A 16017-nucleotide genomic window follows, 5' to 3' on the forward strand; every position below is an offset into this window, starting at 1 on the left:
CTTCTGTACGTGTGAGATACATACACATTTTTTGATCATATTTCCTATTCCGCTATTCAATAAAAACCTTTGGGGATCAATTAAATTGCGGGATAGTCTGTGTCGGTACGTGTGAGATCCACCTTTCCAAGTTTTTGGGGTTCATCTCATACTTCTGAAGGTTTGAGGGTGCTGCCTGTTCCATACCCCCCCTACTCCTCATCTAGCCTTTTAGGGGTACAAACAATAGTAATTGGGGCCTAGTGTGGTTGTGTACGTGCGAGATACATACACTTTTTTTGATCATATTTCCTATTCCGCTATTCAATAAAAACCTTTGAGGATCAATTGAATTGCGGGATAGTCTGTGTCGGTACGTGTGAGAGAGATCCACCTTTCCAAGTTGTTGGGGTTCATCTCATACTTCTGAAGGTTTGAGGGTGCTGCCTGTTCCATACCCCCCCTACTCCTCATCTAGCCTTTTAGGGGTACAAACAATAGTAATTGGGGCCTAGTGTGGTTGTGTACGTGCGAGATACATACACTTTTTTTGATCATATTTCCTATTCCGCTATTCAATAAAAACCTTTGAGGATCAATTGAATTGCGGGATAGTCTGTGTCGGTACGTGTGAGAGAGATCCACCTTTCCAAGTTGTTGGGGTTCATCTCATACTTCTGAAGGTTTGAGGGTGCTGCCTGTTCCATACCCCCCCTACTCCTCATCTAGCCTTTTAGGGGTACAAACAATAGTAATTGGGGCCTAGTGTGGTTGTGTACGTGCGAGATACATACACTTTTTTTGATCATATTTCCTATTCCGCTATTCAATAAAAACCTTTGAGGATCAATTGAATTGCGGGATAGTCTGTGTCGGTACGTGTGAGAGAGATCCACCTTTCCAAGTTGTTGGGGTTCATCTCATACTTCTGAAGGTTTGAGGGTGCTGCCTGTTCCATACCCCCCCTACTCCTCATCTAGCCTTTTAGGGGTACAAACAATAGTAATTGGGGCCTAGTGTGGTTGTGTACGTGCGAGATACATACACTTTTTTTGATCATATTTCCTATTCCGCTATTCAATAAAAACCTTTGAGGATCAATTGAATTGCGGGATAGTCTGTGTCGGTACGTGTGAGAGAGATCCACCTTTCCAAGTTGTTGGGGTTCATCTCATACTTCTGAAGGTTTGAGGGTGCTGCCTGTTCCATACCCCCCCTACTCCTCATCTAGCCTTTTAGGGGTACAAACAATAGTAATTGGGGCCTAGTGTGGTTGTGTACGTGCGAGATACATACACTTTTTTTGATCATATTTCCTATTCCGCTATTCAATAAAAACCTTTGAGGATCAATTGAATTGCGGGATAGTCTGTGTCGGTACGTGTGAGAGAGATCCACCTTTCCAAGTTGTTGGGGTTCATCTCATACTTCTGAAGGTTTGAGGGTGCTGCCTGTTCCATACCCCCCCTACTCCTCATCTAGCCTTTTAGGGGTACAAACAATAGTAATTGGGGCCTAGTGTGGTTGTGTACGTGCGAGATACATACACTTTTTTTGATCATATTTCCTATTCCGCTATTCAATAAAAACCTTTGAGGATCAATTGAATTGCGGGATAGTCTGTGTCGGTACGTGTGAGAGAGATCCACCTTTCCAAGTTGTTGGGGTTCATCTCATACTTCTGAAGGTTTGAGGGTGCTGCCTGTTCCATACCCCCCCCTACTCCTCATCTAGCCTTTTAGGGGTACAAACAATAGTAATTGGGGCCTAGTGTGGTTGTGTACGTGCGAGATACATACACTTTTTTTGATCATATTTCCTATTCCGCTATTCAATAAAAACCTTTGAGGATCAATTGAATTGCGGGATAGTCTGTGTCGGTACGTGTGAGAGAGATCCACCTTTCCAAGTTGTTGGGGTTCATCTCATACTTCTGAAGGTTTGAGGGTGCTGCCTGTTCCATACCCCCCCTACTCCTCATCTAGCCTTTTAGGGGTACAAACAATAGTAATTGGGGCCTAGTGTGGTTGTGTACGTGCGAGATACATACACTTTTTTTGATCATATTTCCTATTCCGCTATTCAATAAAAACCTTTGAGGATCAATTGAATTGCGGGATAGTCTGTGTCGGTACGTGTGAGAGAGATCCACCTTTCCAAGTTGTTGGGGTTCATCTCATACTTCTGAAGGTTTGAGGGTGCTGCCTGTTCCATACCCCCCCTACTCCTCATCTAGCCTTTTAGGGGTACAAACAATAGTAATTGGGGCCTAGTGTGGTTGTGTACGTGCGAGATACATACACTTTTTTTGATCATATTTCCTATTCCGCTATTCAATAAAAACCTTTGAGGATCAATTGAATTGCGGGATAGTCTGTGTCGGTACGTGTGAGAGAGATCCACCTTTCCAAGTTGTTGGGGTTCATCTCATACTTCTGAAGGTTTGAGGGTGCTGCCTGTTCCATACTCCCCCTACTCCTCATCTAGCCTTTTAGGGGTACAAACAATAGTAATTGGGGCCTAGTGTGGTTGTGTACGTGTGATATACATACACTTTTTTGGGATCATATTTTCTATTCCGCTATTTAATTTAACTGGGCCTCCATGCGAGACCTGTGTGCCTTGTTGCGCTGTTTTGAGTACTCCACCAACATGGCCAGTGGCAATGACGCCGTTCTCAGCTTAACTATCCCACTTCTATGCCTCCTTGAAAAAACAATTCGGGCGATGATGGAAGAGGATGTGGCACAGGATGAGGAGGAGGAGGAGGATGAAGAGGTAACATTTCCAAGGCTTTCAGGGCAGTCATTCGCAAGGGGCTCCGAGGGTGGGTTCCTGCACACGCAAACGCCAGGGACGCAATTGTCCAGCAGGGGCACAGTTCTGGAGGATGAGGAGGATGAGGAGGAGGAGGAGCTGGAGGAGGAGATGGAACCATGTTCACAGCAGGGTGGCACCCAGGCCAGCTCATGGCCATCACTGGTGCGTGGCTGGGGGGATACAGAGGACACGGACCATACACCTCCCACAGAGGACAGCCTTTCGTTGCCTCTGGGCAGCCTGGCACACATGAGCGATTACATGCTGCAGTGTCTCCACAACGACCGCCGAGTTGCCCACATTCTAACTTGTGCTGATTACTGGGTGGCCACGCTGCTGGATCACCGTTACAAGGACAACGTACCGTCCTTAATTCACTCACTGGAGCGTGATCGCAAGATGCGCGAGTACAAGCGCACGCTGGTAGACGCCATGCTGCTGGCATTCCCATCTGACAGCGGGGCCACAGTGGAAGCACAAGGCAGAGGAGGAGGAGGAGGAGGTCGCCAACGCAACCAGGGCACCGCCAGCACCTCAGAAGGCAGGGTTAGCATGGCCGAAATGTGGAAAAGCTTTGTCAGCACGCCACAACAAACAGCAGCACCAGCAGCTCAGATGGAACGTCTTAGCAGGAGGCAGCATTTTACCAACATGGTGGAGCAGTATGTGTGCACACGCCTACATGTAGTGAATGACGGGTCTGCCCCCTTCAACTTCTGGGTCTCCAAATTGGGCACATGGCCTGAGCTTGCCCTTTACGCCTTGGAGGTGCTGGCGTGCCCTGCAGCCAGTGTATTATCTGAACGGGTATTTAGCACGGCTGGGGGCGTTATAACAGACAAGCGCAGCCGCCTGTCCAGAGACAATGTGGACAAGCTCACGTTCATTAAAATGAACCAGGCATGGATCCCACGGGACTTTTCCGTACCTTATGCAGAATAGCAATGGATACCGACCTTACCCACCCATTGTTCCATTTTTGCTCTTTCTCACTCTTTTGGGGTGTACCCTCATTTAAAATTTGTGAAAAGAAGCAGTGTTGGCTACCTCGTCCTCCTCCTCAGGGCCAGATTAATGTAGGGTCTATTGGAGCTGCAGCTCCAGGCCCCTACCTTTTATATAGGCCCCGGGTTGGCCATATTCACTGTTACCGCTCTTCTGTCACTTGTAAACACAGAAGTCTGGCTTCTATGCTCGCTTCCCCAGGCAGCACCCTCAGAACCTCCCCACACAGCGTGAAGGCCGGACAAGGAGGGACAGTTGGCGATGCATGGATGTGTTTATGGGCTTCAGAGACAGCATCCCATGTTGAATTAGGCATGCATGGCTGCACCCTTCCTCCTCTGGGTGCATGGCAAGGCACGGCCCTAAGGCCCTTCAAAATCCTCAGCACCAAGCCCATGATGCTGTTAATCCGGCCCTGGTCCTCCTCCACCGCCGCTTCCACCTACACCGCCCATAGGTGTGCGCAGCCTATTGCATTAAGGTGTGCACCCCAAAGTTGAAATACACATGCATGTGTTTGCCAGCAGGGAGAGTAATGTATCGGGGCCATGTACCTGTAGGCAAGGAGAAATAGAGCAGAGCAGGTCCCAGGGAGATCTTTCCCATCTCCTCACTGGCAATGCTATGTGCCCTAGGTGATTAGGGTGTGCCCAGGCACACCCAGCACACCCTGTGCGCACGCCTATGTCACCGCCACATCCACCACCACCTCAACCTCCCTCCTACTCCATATGGGCCTCGTCCTTCAGAGATGAAGAAGAACATTGTTTTATTTTTCTGTTTTTTTTTGTTGTTTTAAGTTATTTCCCTATCCACATTTGTTTGCAGAGCACTTGCCATGCTCTTAATTACGTTTTGCTGCCATTTGCAGCACTCTAGCCCTTTCCTTTGGTGTTTTAGAGCCATTTTAGTGCCTTAAAGTTCGGGTCCCCATTGACTTCAATGGGGTTCGGTGTCCGGGAAAAGTTCGGTAAAAGTCCGGGACACGGACCCGGACTTTTTTTTAAAGTTCGGCCGAACCCGTCGAACACGGACATCTAGGTGTCCGCTCAACCCTATTTCTAAGCTCTTCATTTCCTCCTTTTTCTTACCTGTGCAGCCCAGATGACTATAGAGAGGCATATACAGAGTGGTAAATGACACTACCCTCCCTCCCTCTCTCTCCTCGGTCTCGTGTGATATGTAAACAGCAGTTGCACCATGCATGGGAGATATCACTGCGAATGTCAGATTGAGGGCAGTAATTCTAGCAGTAGACCCCCCTCTTTACATCTAAAGTGGTAACCTGTAAAGGCTTTTAAAAATATACAGTATGTAGTTTGTTGCCGCTACACAGGCGTGTGCAATTTTAAAGCATGTCATGTTTGGGATCTACAGTATGTTCTTGGCATAAGATCATCTTTTATATTTTACCAATTATTTGGGCAATATAGTGCGTTTTGTGCATTAAAATTCAAAAAAGTGTTTTTTTTCTCCAAAAAATTGGGTTTGGAAAAACAAGGTGCAAATACTGTGTGAAAAAAAAATTACCCACCATTTTAATCTGTAGGGCCTCTGGAAAAAATATATAATGTTTTGGGGTTCAAAAGTAATTTTCTAGCAAGAAAAATACATTTTTCCTTGTAAACAAAAAGTGTCAAAAAGGGCTTGAACGATGAAATGAGGAATGGTGGCACTTCCCATAGGATGCTATCAAGATTTTATTATGTGATAAAATCCAGCACAGATGTATATAGCAGGGGACAAAAGGATGACGCATTTCTCGCAACTATGCGTGCTTTTTGACAAAGCATGCATAACCGTGTAAAACGTGTCATCCTTTTGTCCCCTGCTACATGCCTGTAACATCTGTGCTGGATTTAATTCACATAATAAATCTTGATTGCATCCTATGGGAAGTGCGGCCATTCCTTATTTTATCGTTCAAGATTTTCTGCATCAGTGAAAGGGCGTGCACTCTGTTCCAGGAAAATGAAATATAAAATACAGCGCTAAAAATGAAATCCTATGCATATATGGAAAAGTAAATACAATCGAAAATAACGATAAAATTCTGGAACAGTCCAATCCACCCATGCATCATGGCAAGTGAAGAGATCCGTCTAATAGGTGCTTGGAAAAAGTGAGAACCTCCACCACATGTATAGTGACCAATTGGCCTCTTACCGAATACAGGTGACCAATGCTCTCACAAAGGTCAACAACGCTTTTGCTCAAGGCAGGACGACCAGATTCCCAAAATGATGACAGAAGCTCCTAGATTTCATGGATCTCCTTCCAAGGATAGGATCTATCATGCAGTGTCCCTCTCAAACATGGAATAGAGACATGGAAAGACCATGGTGCAGTATGTTCCAAGTAAAAGCGTTTATTTAAAATAAAATGCACTCACCACACGTAAGAACATGAGGGACCTTAAGAATAAATTTCAATGATCGCTGGCGGGCGATGCATTCAAACCGGCTTGTGACGTCGACGCTGACAACTCCGCCTACATGTTTCGCAGGCAACTGCGTCATCAGGGGGGGGAGGGAGCAGCGTAATAGACGTCTTATATAGGTCGATGGAAACCGGAAGCGGTCAATCGGCACACCCTCCGAGGTCACACAGGAAGTGAAACCACGTATGGACCGCATTGCGACACCGGAAGTGGTTCTCAGACCTTAGAGCTAGAGGCTGATGAACCGGAAGTGTACCTTCGTTCCGGAAACAAAACAAATGGTAATCTCCCGGAGAGATACATCCACCTACCCCGGGAAAAATCATTAGGCAATAGCTCATTAAACATGAATAAAAAAGGGTATATGTCCACAAATGGGAAATATTACCAAAAGTATATCAAAAATTAATTGTTGTAAACAGCCCCATAGACCCTCCAAGGACCCATGGGAGCTAGTATGTAAAACCGGAAGTAGATCTCCAAACCCAAAACGGGGAGGAGATACAAGATTTAAAATCAAAAAGAGTCGAGGTCACAAGCCAGAAGAATTATCAATATAATAAACATATACAATGGTGATATAGAAATCCAAAAAGTATACAATAACTCAAAACATACAAGTTAAAAGGATGTGTACAGTCTAACACAACTTGATATAAAATTCAGAATCAGAAAATGATTCTATACCAGCATGTTAATCCATAACAACATAGAACACAATGTCCAAGGTTAACTGTTATTAATGAATGAATTAAGATCTAGGTCTACATTCAAACCAGATGGCCTAAGGCATTTGAGGAGATAAATCCATCGGGTTTCTAACTGTGAGATGCCTCTACGTAGGTGGCCACCCCGCCAGTTAGATTGGAAAAGATCAATGACCATAAATGAGGTCCCTGTAGGGTCCCTCCCATGGTATTTGTCATAATGTTTGGATAGGTTGTGCTTCGGAAAACCCCTGCGAATATTGCCGATGTGCTCATTCATTCTCACCCGAAACTCCCTAATGGTACGCCCTACATAGTGTAGCCCACAGGGACAGGTGATTAGGTACACTACATTTTTAGTGCTGCATGTTGCAAAACATTTGATGTCATAGATTAAACCCGTCGCATTGCACAAAAATTGAGTGTACTTCCGCTGTTTCAAATGATTAATTGAACAGACGGCACAACGTCTGCAAGGGTAAAACCCATCTCTGTCAAAAAAGAATTTAGGTCTAGTGGGAGGATCAATGATGTTCGGTGCTAGCCTTAACCTTAGTGGGGGGGCACCCCTAAAGACAACCGGGGGCTGGTCTGGAATTAAAGAACCCAGAACCCTATCACTCTTCAAAATGCCCCAATGTTTGGTCAAAATTCTTTTCACCAAAAAATGGTGAGAAGAATAGGACGTAAAAAAGGAAAAACGAGGTGAAAACCTCGTAGTCTCCCCCACTGGCCCGTTAATAGGTAAAACCTCCCTCTCAGGGTACAAGATTAGATTCCTATCCATCTCTGCAGTGGCACGAATGGCGGAGTCCAGTTCATCTGATCCATAACCTCTGTCCAGGAATCGTTCTTTTAGTATCTTGGCCTCCTCAAGGAAGTCCTGCAACAAAGTACAGTTTCTCCTGAGTCTCCGAAACTGACTTTTAGGGACACCTTTTAGCCATGGTCTATGATGACAACTCTCTAGGCTGATGAACCCATTACGGTCCGTTTCTTTAAAAAACGTAGATGTGATTAGTTTATTGTCCTGGACCCGAATCCTCAAATCCAGAAAACTAATCTCCTCACTACTGATGTCATGTTTCAGGGCTATGCCGCGATCATTGTTGTTCAGAGTGGAAAAAAAGGACTCTAGAGAGTCCCTATCTCCACCCCAAATCAACAATATATCGTCGATATAGCGCCCCCAATATAGAAGTTCAGGGATGTTCTGTCCATAAATGACTTCACCTTCCCACCTGGCCATGAAGAGGTTAGCCATTGAGGGGGCAAATTTCGCCCCCATGGCTACACCTCTGCACTGCACATAGTGGGTACCACCAAACCAGAAAAAATTATGCCCCATCGCATAATCCATAAGGTTAAGTATGAACTCCTGTTGTTTTCTAGGAAGAGACGCATCCTCCCGAAGAAAATATTGTACAGCCTCTCGTCCATGGTGGTGAGAGATAATCGTGTAGAGAGAATTCACATCCGCTGTTGCCAGCAGAAGGCCCTCTCTCCACTCAAAAGAATCCAGAGATCTAACCACCTGGGTGGTATCCCTGATGTATGATGGCATAGTGGTGACAATGGGTTGGAGATAATGATCTATATAGCGCCCTACTTTAGATGTGATAGAGTTTATGCCACTAATGATAGGTCTTCCTGGGGGGTGGAGAGGGTCCTTGTGGACTTTGGGCAAGTAGTACATGATGGGTATACGAGGTGCCACAGGAATCAAGAACTCCTTCTCCTTTTTATTCAAAATTTGTTGCTTATAACCCTCCTCCACCAGTGAGACCAAATCCTTCTTATAAGAAGCAGTGGGATTCTTGGGCAAAGGGCGATAGGTGTCCTGATCGGACAATATCCTGTGCATTTCTGCACAGTAGTCCACCTTATTCAAGATCACTACCCCTCCGCCCTTATCCGCCGGGCGTACCACAATGTCATTACGTTTTTTAAGGGAATCCATACCCACTTTAAATTTGGGATCCATGTACACCCTCTTGCAATTCACCTTTTCTAAATCCGCCAGTACCACATCCCTGAACACATTCAGAGTGGGTGGAAGATTCACTGGCGGATTGAAAAGTGATGCATTGGCTAGAGATGAATGTCTAAAGCCATCTGAATTAGGGATGGTACTTCTAATAGGGTTGGAAGTTAAGTATCTCTGGACATGCAACTTCCTGACGTATTTATGTACATCTATAAATACATTAAACTTGTTCAGGCTGCGAGGAGGTACAAACTTCATACCCGCGCCAAGAACAAGCTTCTCCTCCTCACTCAATGTTGAATTACTCAGATTGAAAAGACCTTGGTCCCTTAGGCCCGCCTTGTTCTTTTTTGCCCTGAGTCTTCTACCCCCCCTGGACCCTCGTTTTGGTCTAACCTTCTTTTGAATTTGTTCTTTCCCTCGGGAAAAAACTGTTGACCATGGCCCGAGGGGGCATGTGACCTTACATCCTGTTGGGGCCATTCTTCTCTATAATCATATTGGTAAGGTCTCCTCAAATCCGGGGTACCTCTATAAGGGGGGGTTTCGGGAGGACCATAATCGCCCTGACCCCTTTGGAAATCACCCTGTCTGTTCCAACCCTCATTGGGATGTTGAGTGATATAGCGATCACCAGGTGACTGTTCGAATCCTCTAAGGACCTCAAAACGGTTTGAGGGAACAGAATGATTTCTATTAGGTGCCCTCCCTCTACCTCTCCTGCCCCTTCCCGATCTTCCACGACGTGGGAGAGCGGGGAGGGGGACATGTTGAACCATAGGCGAGGCGGTCCGAGGAGGGACCAGTCCGCGATTAGGTAGTGGTGGCACAGAGGGGGGTTCAGCAGAAGCCGTCTCAAGCTTAGCCTGCCACTTGAAAGTTTTGTTGTTCCTATAATCGTCAGTATCTCTCAGGTACTTTTTCCTCTTTTTATTCCTCTGATCGGCCTCCTCTTTCTCCAAATATTTCTGGAGGTCATCAGAACATTTTTTATACTCATCCTGAGTTTTGAGGGGCTCTAATTGGCCCTTGATCTTAGTGACCTCCTCATCCAGTTTGGTCAATTTTCTCCTCTTTTTAGTAATCAAAAAATTGAGAAGAGAGATCCCAGCTTGGTTAAAGAACTGGAACCACTCTTCAATATCGGTATCCCCATTATAGGGGGCTAATTCCCATCTCAAATGCCTCGGCACTATCTTGTCGGAGATACACTTCTCCAGCAAGACAATGTCCCAGTTGAGATGTAATTCGCTAGTCAAAACATTCTTTAACCTCAAAAAGATACCATTGATATTATCGTTGCTATCAGCAGGGGGGCTAGACCCATTAAACAGATCATCTGTAATAATGGTATGCGAAGCCCTAAACTCAAAGATATCCATATTAAAAATTAATGTGGGAAGCAGCAGAATAAACCATACAAAAGAATACAAACAAACTGAATATCCGCTTTGGAGATCTACTTCCGGTTTTACATACTAGCTCCCATGGGTCCTTGGAGGGTCTATGGGGCTGTTTACAACAATTAATTTTTGATATACTTTTGGTAATATTTCCCATTTGTGGACATATACCCTTTTTTATTCATGTTTAATGAGCTATTGCCTAATGATTTTTCCCGGGGTAGGTGGATGTATCTCTCCGGGAGATTACCATTTGTTTTGTTTCCGGAACGAAGGTACACTTCCGGTTCATCAGCCTCTAGCTCTAAGGTCTGAGAACCACTTCCGGTGTCGCAATGCGGTCCATACGTGGTTTCACTTCCTGTGTGACCTCGGAGGGTGTGCCGATTGACCGCTTGCACTTCCGGTTTCCATCGACCTATATAAGACGTCTATTACGCTGCTCCCTCCCCCCCCTGATGACGCAGTTGCCTGCGAAACATGTAGGCGGAGTTGTCAGCGTCGACGTCACAAGCCGGTTTGAATGCATCGCCCGCCAGCGATCATTGAAATTTATTCTTAAGGTCCCTCATGTTCTTACGTGTGGTGAGTGCATTTTATTTTAAATAAACGCTTTTACTTGGAACATACTGCACCATGGTCTTTCCATGTCTCTATTCCATGTTTGAGAGGGACACTGCATGATAGATCCTATCCTTGGAAGGAGATCCATGAAATCTAGGAGCTTCTGTCATCATTTTGGGAATCTGGTCGTCCTGCCTTGAGCAAAAGCGTTGTTGACCTTTGTGAGAGCATTGGTCACCTGTATTCGGTAAGAGGCCAATTGGTCACTATACATGTGGTGGAGGTTCTCACTTTTTCCAAGCACCTATTAGACGGATCTCTTCACTTGCCATGATGCATGGGTGGATTGGACTGTTCCAGAATTTTATCGTTATTTTCGATTGTATTTACTTTTCCATATATGCATAGGATTTCATTTTTAGCGCTGTATTTTATATTTCATTTTTCTGATCACACCGTGGTTTATGACAGCTGCTTACACTGGTAGCGCGGATATTCAGTTTGTTTGTACTCTGTTCCAGGAGCCTGTTCATCTCTAGCCCAGTGGATCCACCTGGAGCAACGATACTAGAGTGAAAGAGGGGCTTGGTGGTGGTTAGAAGAGTGGGTGATGTGTGGCATAAGCTTCCAATATTTGGGATAAGATGCCAGGACAGTTTAACCCCCCCCCCCTCCCATTTGCTAAGAGGCATGTTGAGTCCATGGAATATTTTAGATTTTGCCACAAGTTTCGGGTACATGGCAGTCTTTTATTTTTTTTTACACAAAGTTGTCACTAAATATATTGCTCACAAATGCCATGGGTAAATGTGAAATTACACCCCAAAATACATTCTTCTGCTTCTCCTGAGTACATGTTGAGTATTTTGTAGCTCTCATATGTTTTAGAAAATGAAGAAAGATAAGAAAACATTTTATTTTTATTTTTTATTTTTTCAAAACTTTGACAAAAAAACGAGATCTGTAAAATATTCAACATGCCTCTCAGCAAATAGCTTGGAGTGTCTACGTTCCGTAAATGGGTCATTTGGGGGGGGGGGGGGGTAGTGCTATCTTGGCATTTTTTTGGCCTCCTAAACTGTGATAAGTAGGGTGGAGTGAAATCAACAATTTACACCCTTAGAGAGCCTGAAGGCGGTGATTGGTTTCGGGGTCCTGTATGTGGCTAGACTTCCAAAAAGTCTCACATGGAGTATCCCCATACTCAGGAGAAGCAGCAGAATGTATTTTGGAGTGTAATCTCACATATATCCATGACATGTGTGGCCAATATAGCATTTAGGTGACAACTTTGTGTAAAAGAAAAAAAAATGTGTAATTTTCCAGAAACTTGTGGCAAAATATAAAATATTCCATGGACTCAACATGCCTCTCAGCAAATAGCTTGAGGTGTCTACTTTCCAAAATGGGATCATTTGCGTGGTTTTGTGCTATCTTAACATTTTATGGCCTCCAAAAATGTGATAGGCAGTGAGGAAGTGAAATGAGCAATTTACGCCCTTTGAAATTCTGAAGGCGGTGATTGGTTTTTGGGGTTCTGAATATGGCTGGCTCCCAAAAAGTCTCACACATGTGGTATCTCCATACTCAGGAGAAGCAGCAGAATGTATTTTGGGGTGTAATTCCACATATACCCATGGCATGTGTGAGCAATATATAATTTCATTGATAACTTTGTATCACTTGTGCCAAAAAAAAAAAATATTCAAAAGGCTCAACATGGCTCTCATAAAATTGCTTGGGGTGTCTAGTTTACAAAAAGGGGTAATTATAGGGGGGGGGGGGTACTGCCCTGACATTTTAGCACCTCCAAGAAATCAGATAAGCAATGATAAACTAAAAGCTGCGTAAATTCAAGTAAATGTACCATAGTTTGCGCAAACCAATAAATATAAGCTTTTTACATTTTTTTTTTTTTTATCCAGGACATGTGGCTGAACACATTTTGGCCTAAATGTATGACAATAATTGAGTTTTTATTGGATTTTTTTTTTATAACAAAAAGTCGAAAAGATCATTTTTAAAAAAAATGTTCAGTCCTCTTTTGTTTATATCGCAAAAAATAAAAATCCCAGTGGTGATCAAATACCACCAAAAGAAAGCTCTATTTGTGGGAGAAAAAAGACTCAAATGGACCTTGCATGACCGTGCAATTACTAATTAAAGCAGCGCAGTGCCAAATTGCAAAAAGTGCTCTGGTCAGGAAGGGAGTAAAACCTTCTGGAGCTGAAGTGGAGCTCAAATGGTTAAGGTAAAAAATGTCCCATTAGTTGAATTGGCCCTCCATATTCCTAAACACTTGCCAGAGCCCTCTCTGGATCCAGCACTGTGTCTGTCTGCAGTGGCACTCTCCCCTCAGCTTCTCACAGGACACAGAGGTAGCCATTGACTCCTGGCTGTCATTCAAATCCTGCCAGGAAGGAGTGGGGGCGGGGGCCAAGCCACTCTGTGTTTGTCTATGAACACACACAGCCCGCCTCGGGAGTGTACCTGCACAAGTGCCTCCATAGTGGCCAGCTTGCTATGGGGACACTTGCAGAAGGGGAAGAGTGGAGAGCACCACCAGAGGACCCCAGAAGAGAAGGTAATGGGCCACTCTGTCCAATCCCATTGCAGTATATGAAGTTTAACTTGTTTATTTTAAGAAACAATAAGCATTTATAACCACTTTAATTCATACTCAGCTCACTTCTTTATGATCCTTCTAGGTTTTGGCACAGCACAGCTGCCTATGCTATAGCCACAGAAATCGGAGGTAACATTCAGAATCTTCCGGACTATCACCATGTTGTTTACCAATGGCCAGAAGATCTTCTTAAACCTGACCTCGTTATTTTGTTGACTGTCAGTGATGAGGAGCGGATCCGTCGTATTCGCAAGAGGGGACTTCAGGAAACACAGGAAGAAAAAGAGCTTGAGGCCAATAGTATGTTCCGTCAGAAGTAAGTGCATATCTGAAGAATGAAACACCATCTGTAGCAGACTAGAATGATAAAGTTTTTAAGAACATATAAAGCCCTAAAAAAAAGAAGTATCACTTTTTTTAGGATTATTTAGCTCCTGATGGGACAAAATACAAATGGTACTTTGTAACCATCTTTATAGATGTCCAAAAACAGCGTGTCTGTTTTATTTTGTTTGCATTTATTCTAATAAGCCCCCGGTCACACTAGTGTGACTTGTCATGCAATTTTAAACTGCATGACAAGTCTCACTCTTTTGTCTGCATTGGAATCAGTGTGGTTCCTGCACTACTTTTTGAAAAATGAGGTGTGACCGGTCATAGACATCTGTGCATGAAGTAGCACAAATGTCTTCCAAGTCGTGCCCGAAGTAGCACTGGAATGCCACTCTGAAATCGTGCTATTTCAAAGTTGCATTCGATGTGACTGGTGTGTAAAGAAAGTTCTGTGTCCCCACTGTTTCCATTTTGACTTTTTCAACTTACTTTCAACAATTATCTTATAGAGTTGAAGAATCATACAGAAGAATGGAGAACCCAGGATGTGTAGTTATTGATGCCAGTGCTTCAAGGGAAGATGTATTAAAGAACACTTTATCCATTATAAAAAGACACTGTAATATCTAGGTACGCCTTTCTAAATGATAAACCAGGATTCTGTGAAGACGTTTGAAAACCCGATCTAAAGAAGTCTATAATACCAATATGGCATTCAATGCTAATGTTCTTCAGCTGTTATTTATCATGCTGGCTTTCAGTATGGCTGTCTCCAATGTGTGTAGATGACAAGTACCATTAACAAAAATGCAGTTTTTCAGATAATTTACCACTGTAAATTTACATAACATTAATAATCCAAAGTACATTAAACAATAATTGTAATAACTGGTAAGCATTTTAGCATGTACTACAAAATAGACTGTAGCAATTTCATGTTCCAGATTGTTTTTGTTTTTTTTTGTACCCTAAGTTTGATTTTCCAAATACATATTTTTTATGCTTGTGATATCTTTTAGTGAAATAACTTGTAACAGGCAAACTCTATATGTTGCCTCCTTAACATATGTGTTGGCAGGATTTTGTTCACATTAGAACTGCTTCTCTACCCATACGAGTCAATGGGAATGCAAAAGCAGTTTGATCAGGTTAGAAGGTCAATTGCTGGTTAGAAAGAGGTCAACTGCAGGTCAAATGTATTCGTCAATGAGCTATTAATGGTTTTCAACATATCTAAAATTTAGGTCAGGTGCAGGCAGAATACACCTGAAAGTAAGCTGGATTTGCCTATCAATACAAGCCCAATTCTCGTCAACAGAGGCTCTTGTTCCCTTCTATGTGCAACCTCCACTGGTTTAGGCTGGCAGGTAAGTTCACTACCTTGGAATTCAAAGGTAGTGAATGGGGCTGAAGTAACGGGTTCAGCTAAATGCTGCTGGCTACCTTGATCTTAATATGCTGCAGATCAAAGCTTTTTTAAGCTATATTGATGTATGGCTTGGTACCCCATGCCTAGCCTGGTGTTTGAAGGCATATGAGTGATGTTCTTCAAGCAGAACTAAAGTCAGATAGAAAATAACTGCTAATTGGTAGAGTTTCTTGGTGGATGAGACTAGCAAAGTCTGTAAGAAGCTGAAGAGTAGAGCTTAGTGCTGACATGGAGCAATTTGCATCATCATTTGGTGTTCTATAGCTGAAGATTCAAAGAAAATATCAGAGCTCAGACGGCGGCAAACTAGATCAGTCTTTTTCAACCAGGGTGGCTTAATGTTTCTTTAGGGGTGCCTTAGCAAAATGCCTAAAAATTGCCCAAAAGTTGTATACAAGCCAGCATGTGGATGAAGCCTGCCTCTTAGTTACACAAAACCACAGGTTTTCATTGCGCACCCTTCCAACTTTCTAGCTGCCAGCATCCAACCAATGGCATCATTAGTTGATATGAAGGATGTCAGTCGCCTGCATAGCATCCTCTTGTGAACCTTCCCTGCCCCTTTCCATCAGTGTTGGGGTCACACTCCAGAGTGATGGAGAAAAACTGAAGGAACATTGGAATACTAGTCAGTATCAGTTTTCAAAAGTGCATAAATCACCTCTAATGTTGGGGGTCCTACTTGTGTGGATGTTGCTGCAATATGTAAAACTATTAGAATAGC

At 43.8% G+C, this 16017-nt stretch overlaps 1 protein-coding gene across 1 annotated transcript in view; it reads left to right on the forward strand.

The window, feature by feature from the left end:
- CMPK2 (cytidine/uridine monophosphate kinase 2) overlaps positions 1-14534 on the forward strand; it is a 40987-nt gene extending 26453 nt beyond the window's left edge. The window contains exons 4-5 of the mRNA XM_082252337.1: positions 13614-13847; positions 14374-14534. Coding sequence (XP_082108463.1) covers positions 13614-13847; positions 14374-14494 — 355 coding nt within the window. The 3' untranslated portion in view covers positions 14495-14534. The remainder of the gene's footprint in view (positions 1-13613; positions 13848-14373) is intronic.
- The last annotated feature ends 1483 nt before the right edge of the window (positions 14535-16017 follow it).

This window comes from Pelophylax lessonae (assembly GCF_965119305.1).
Source record: "Pelophylax lessonae genome assembly, chromosome: 3".
In the NCBI taxonomy this organism is placed as follows: domain Eukaryota; kingdom Metazoa; phylum Chordata; class Amphibia; order Anura; family Ranidae; genus Pelophylax; species Pelophylax lessonae.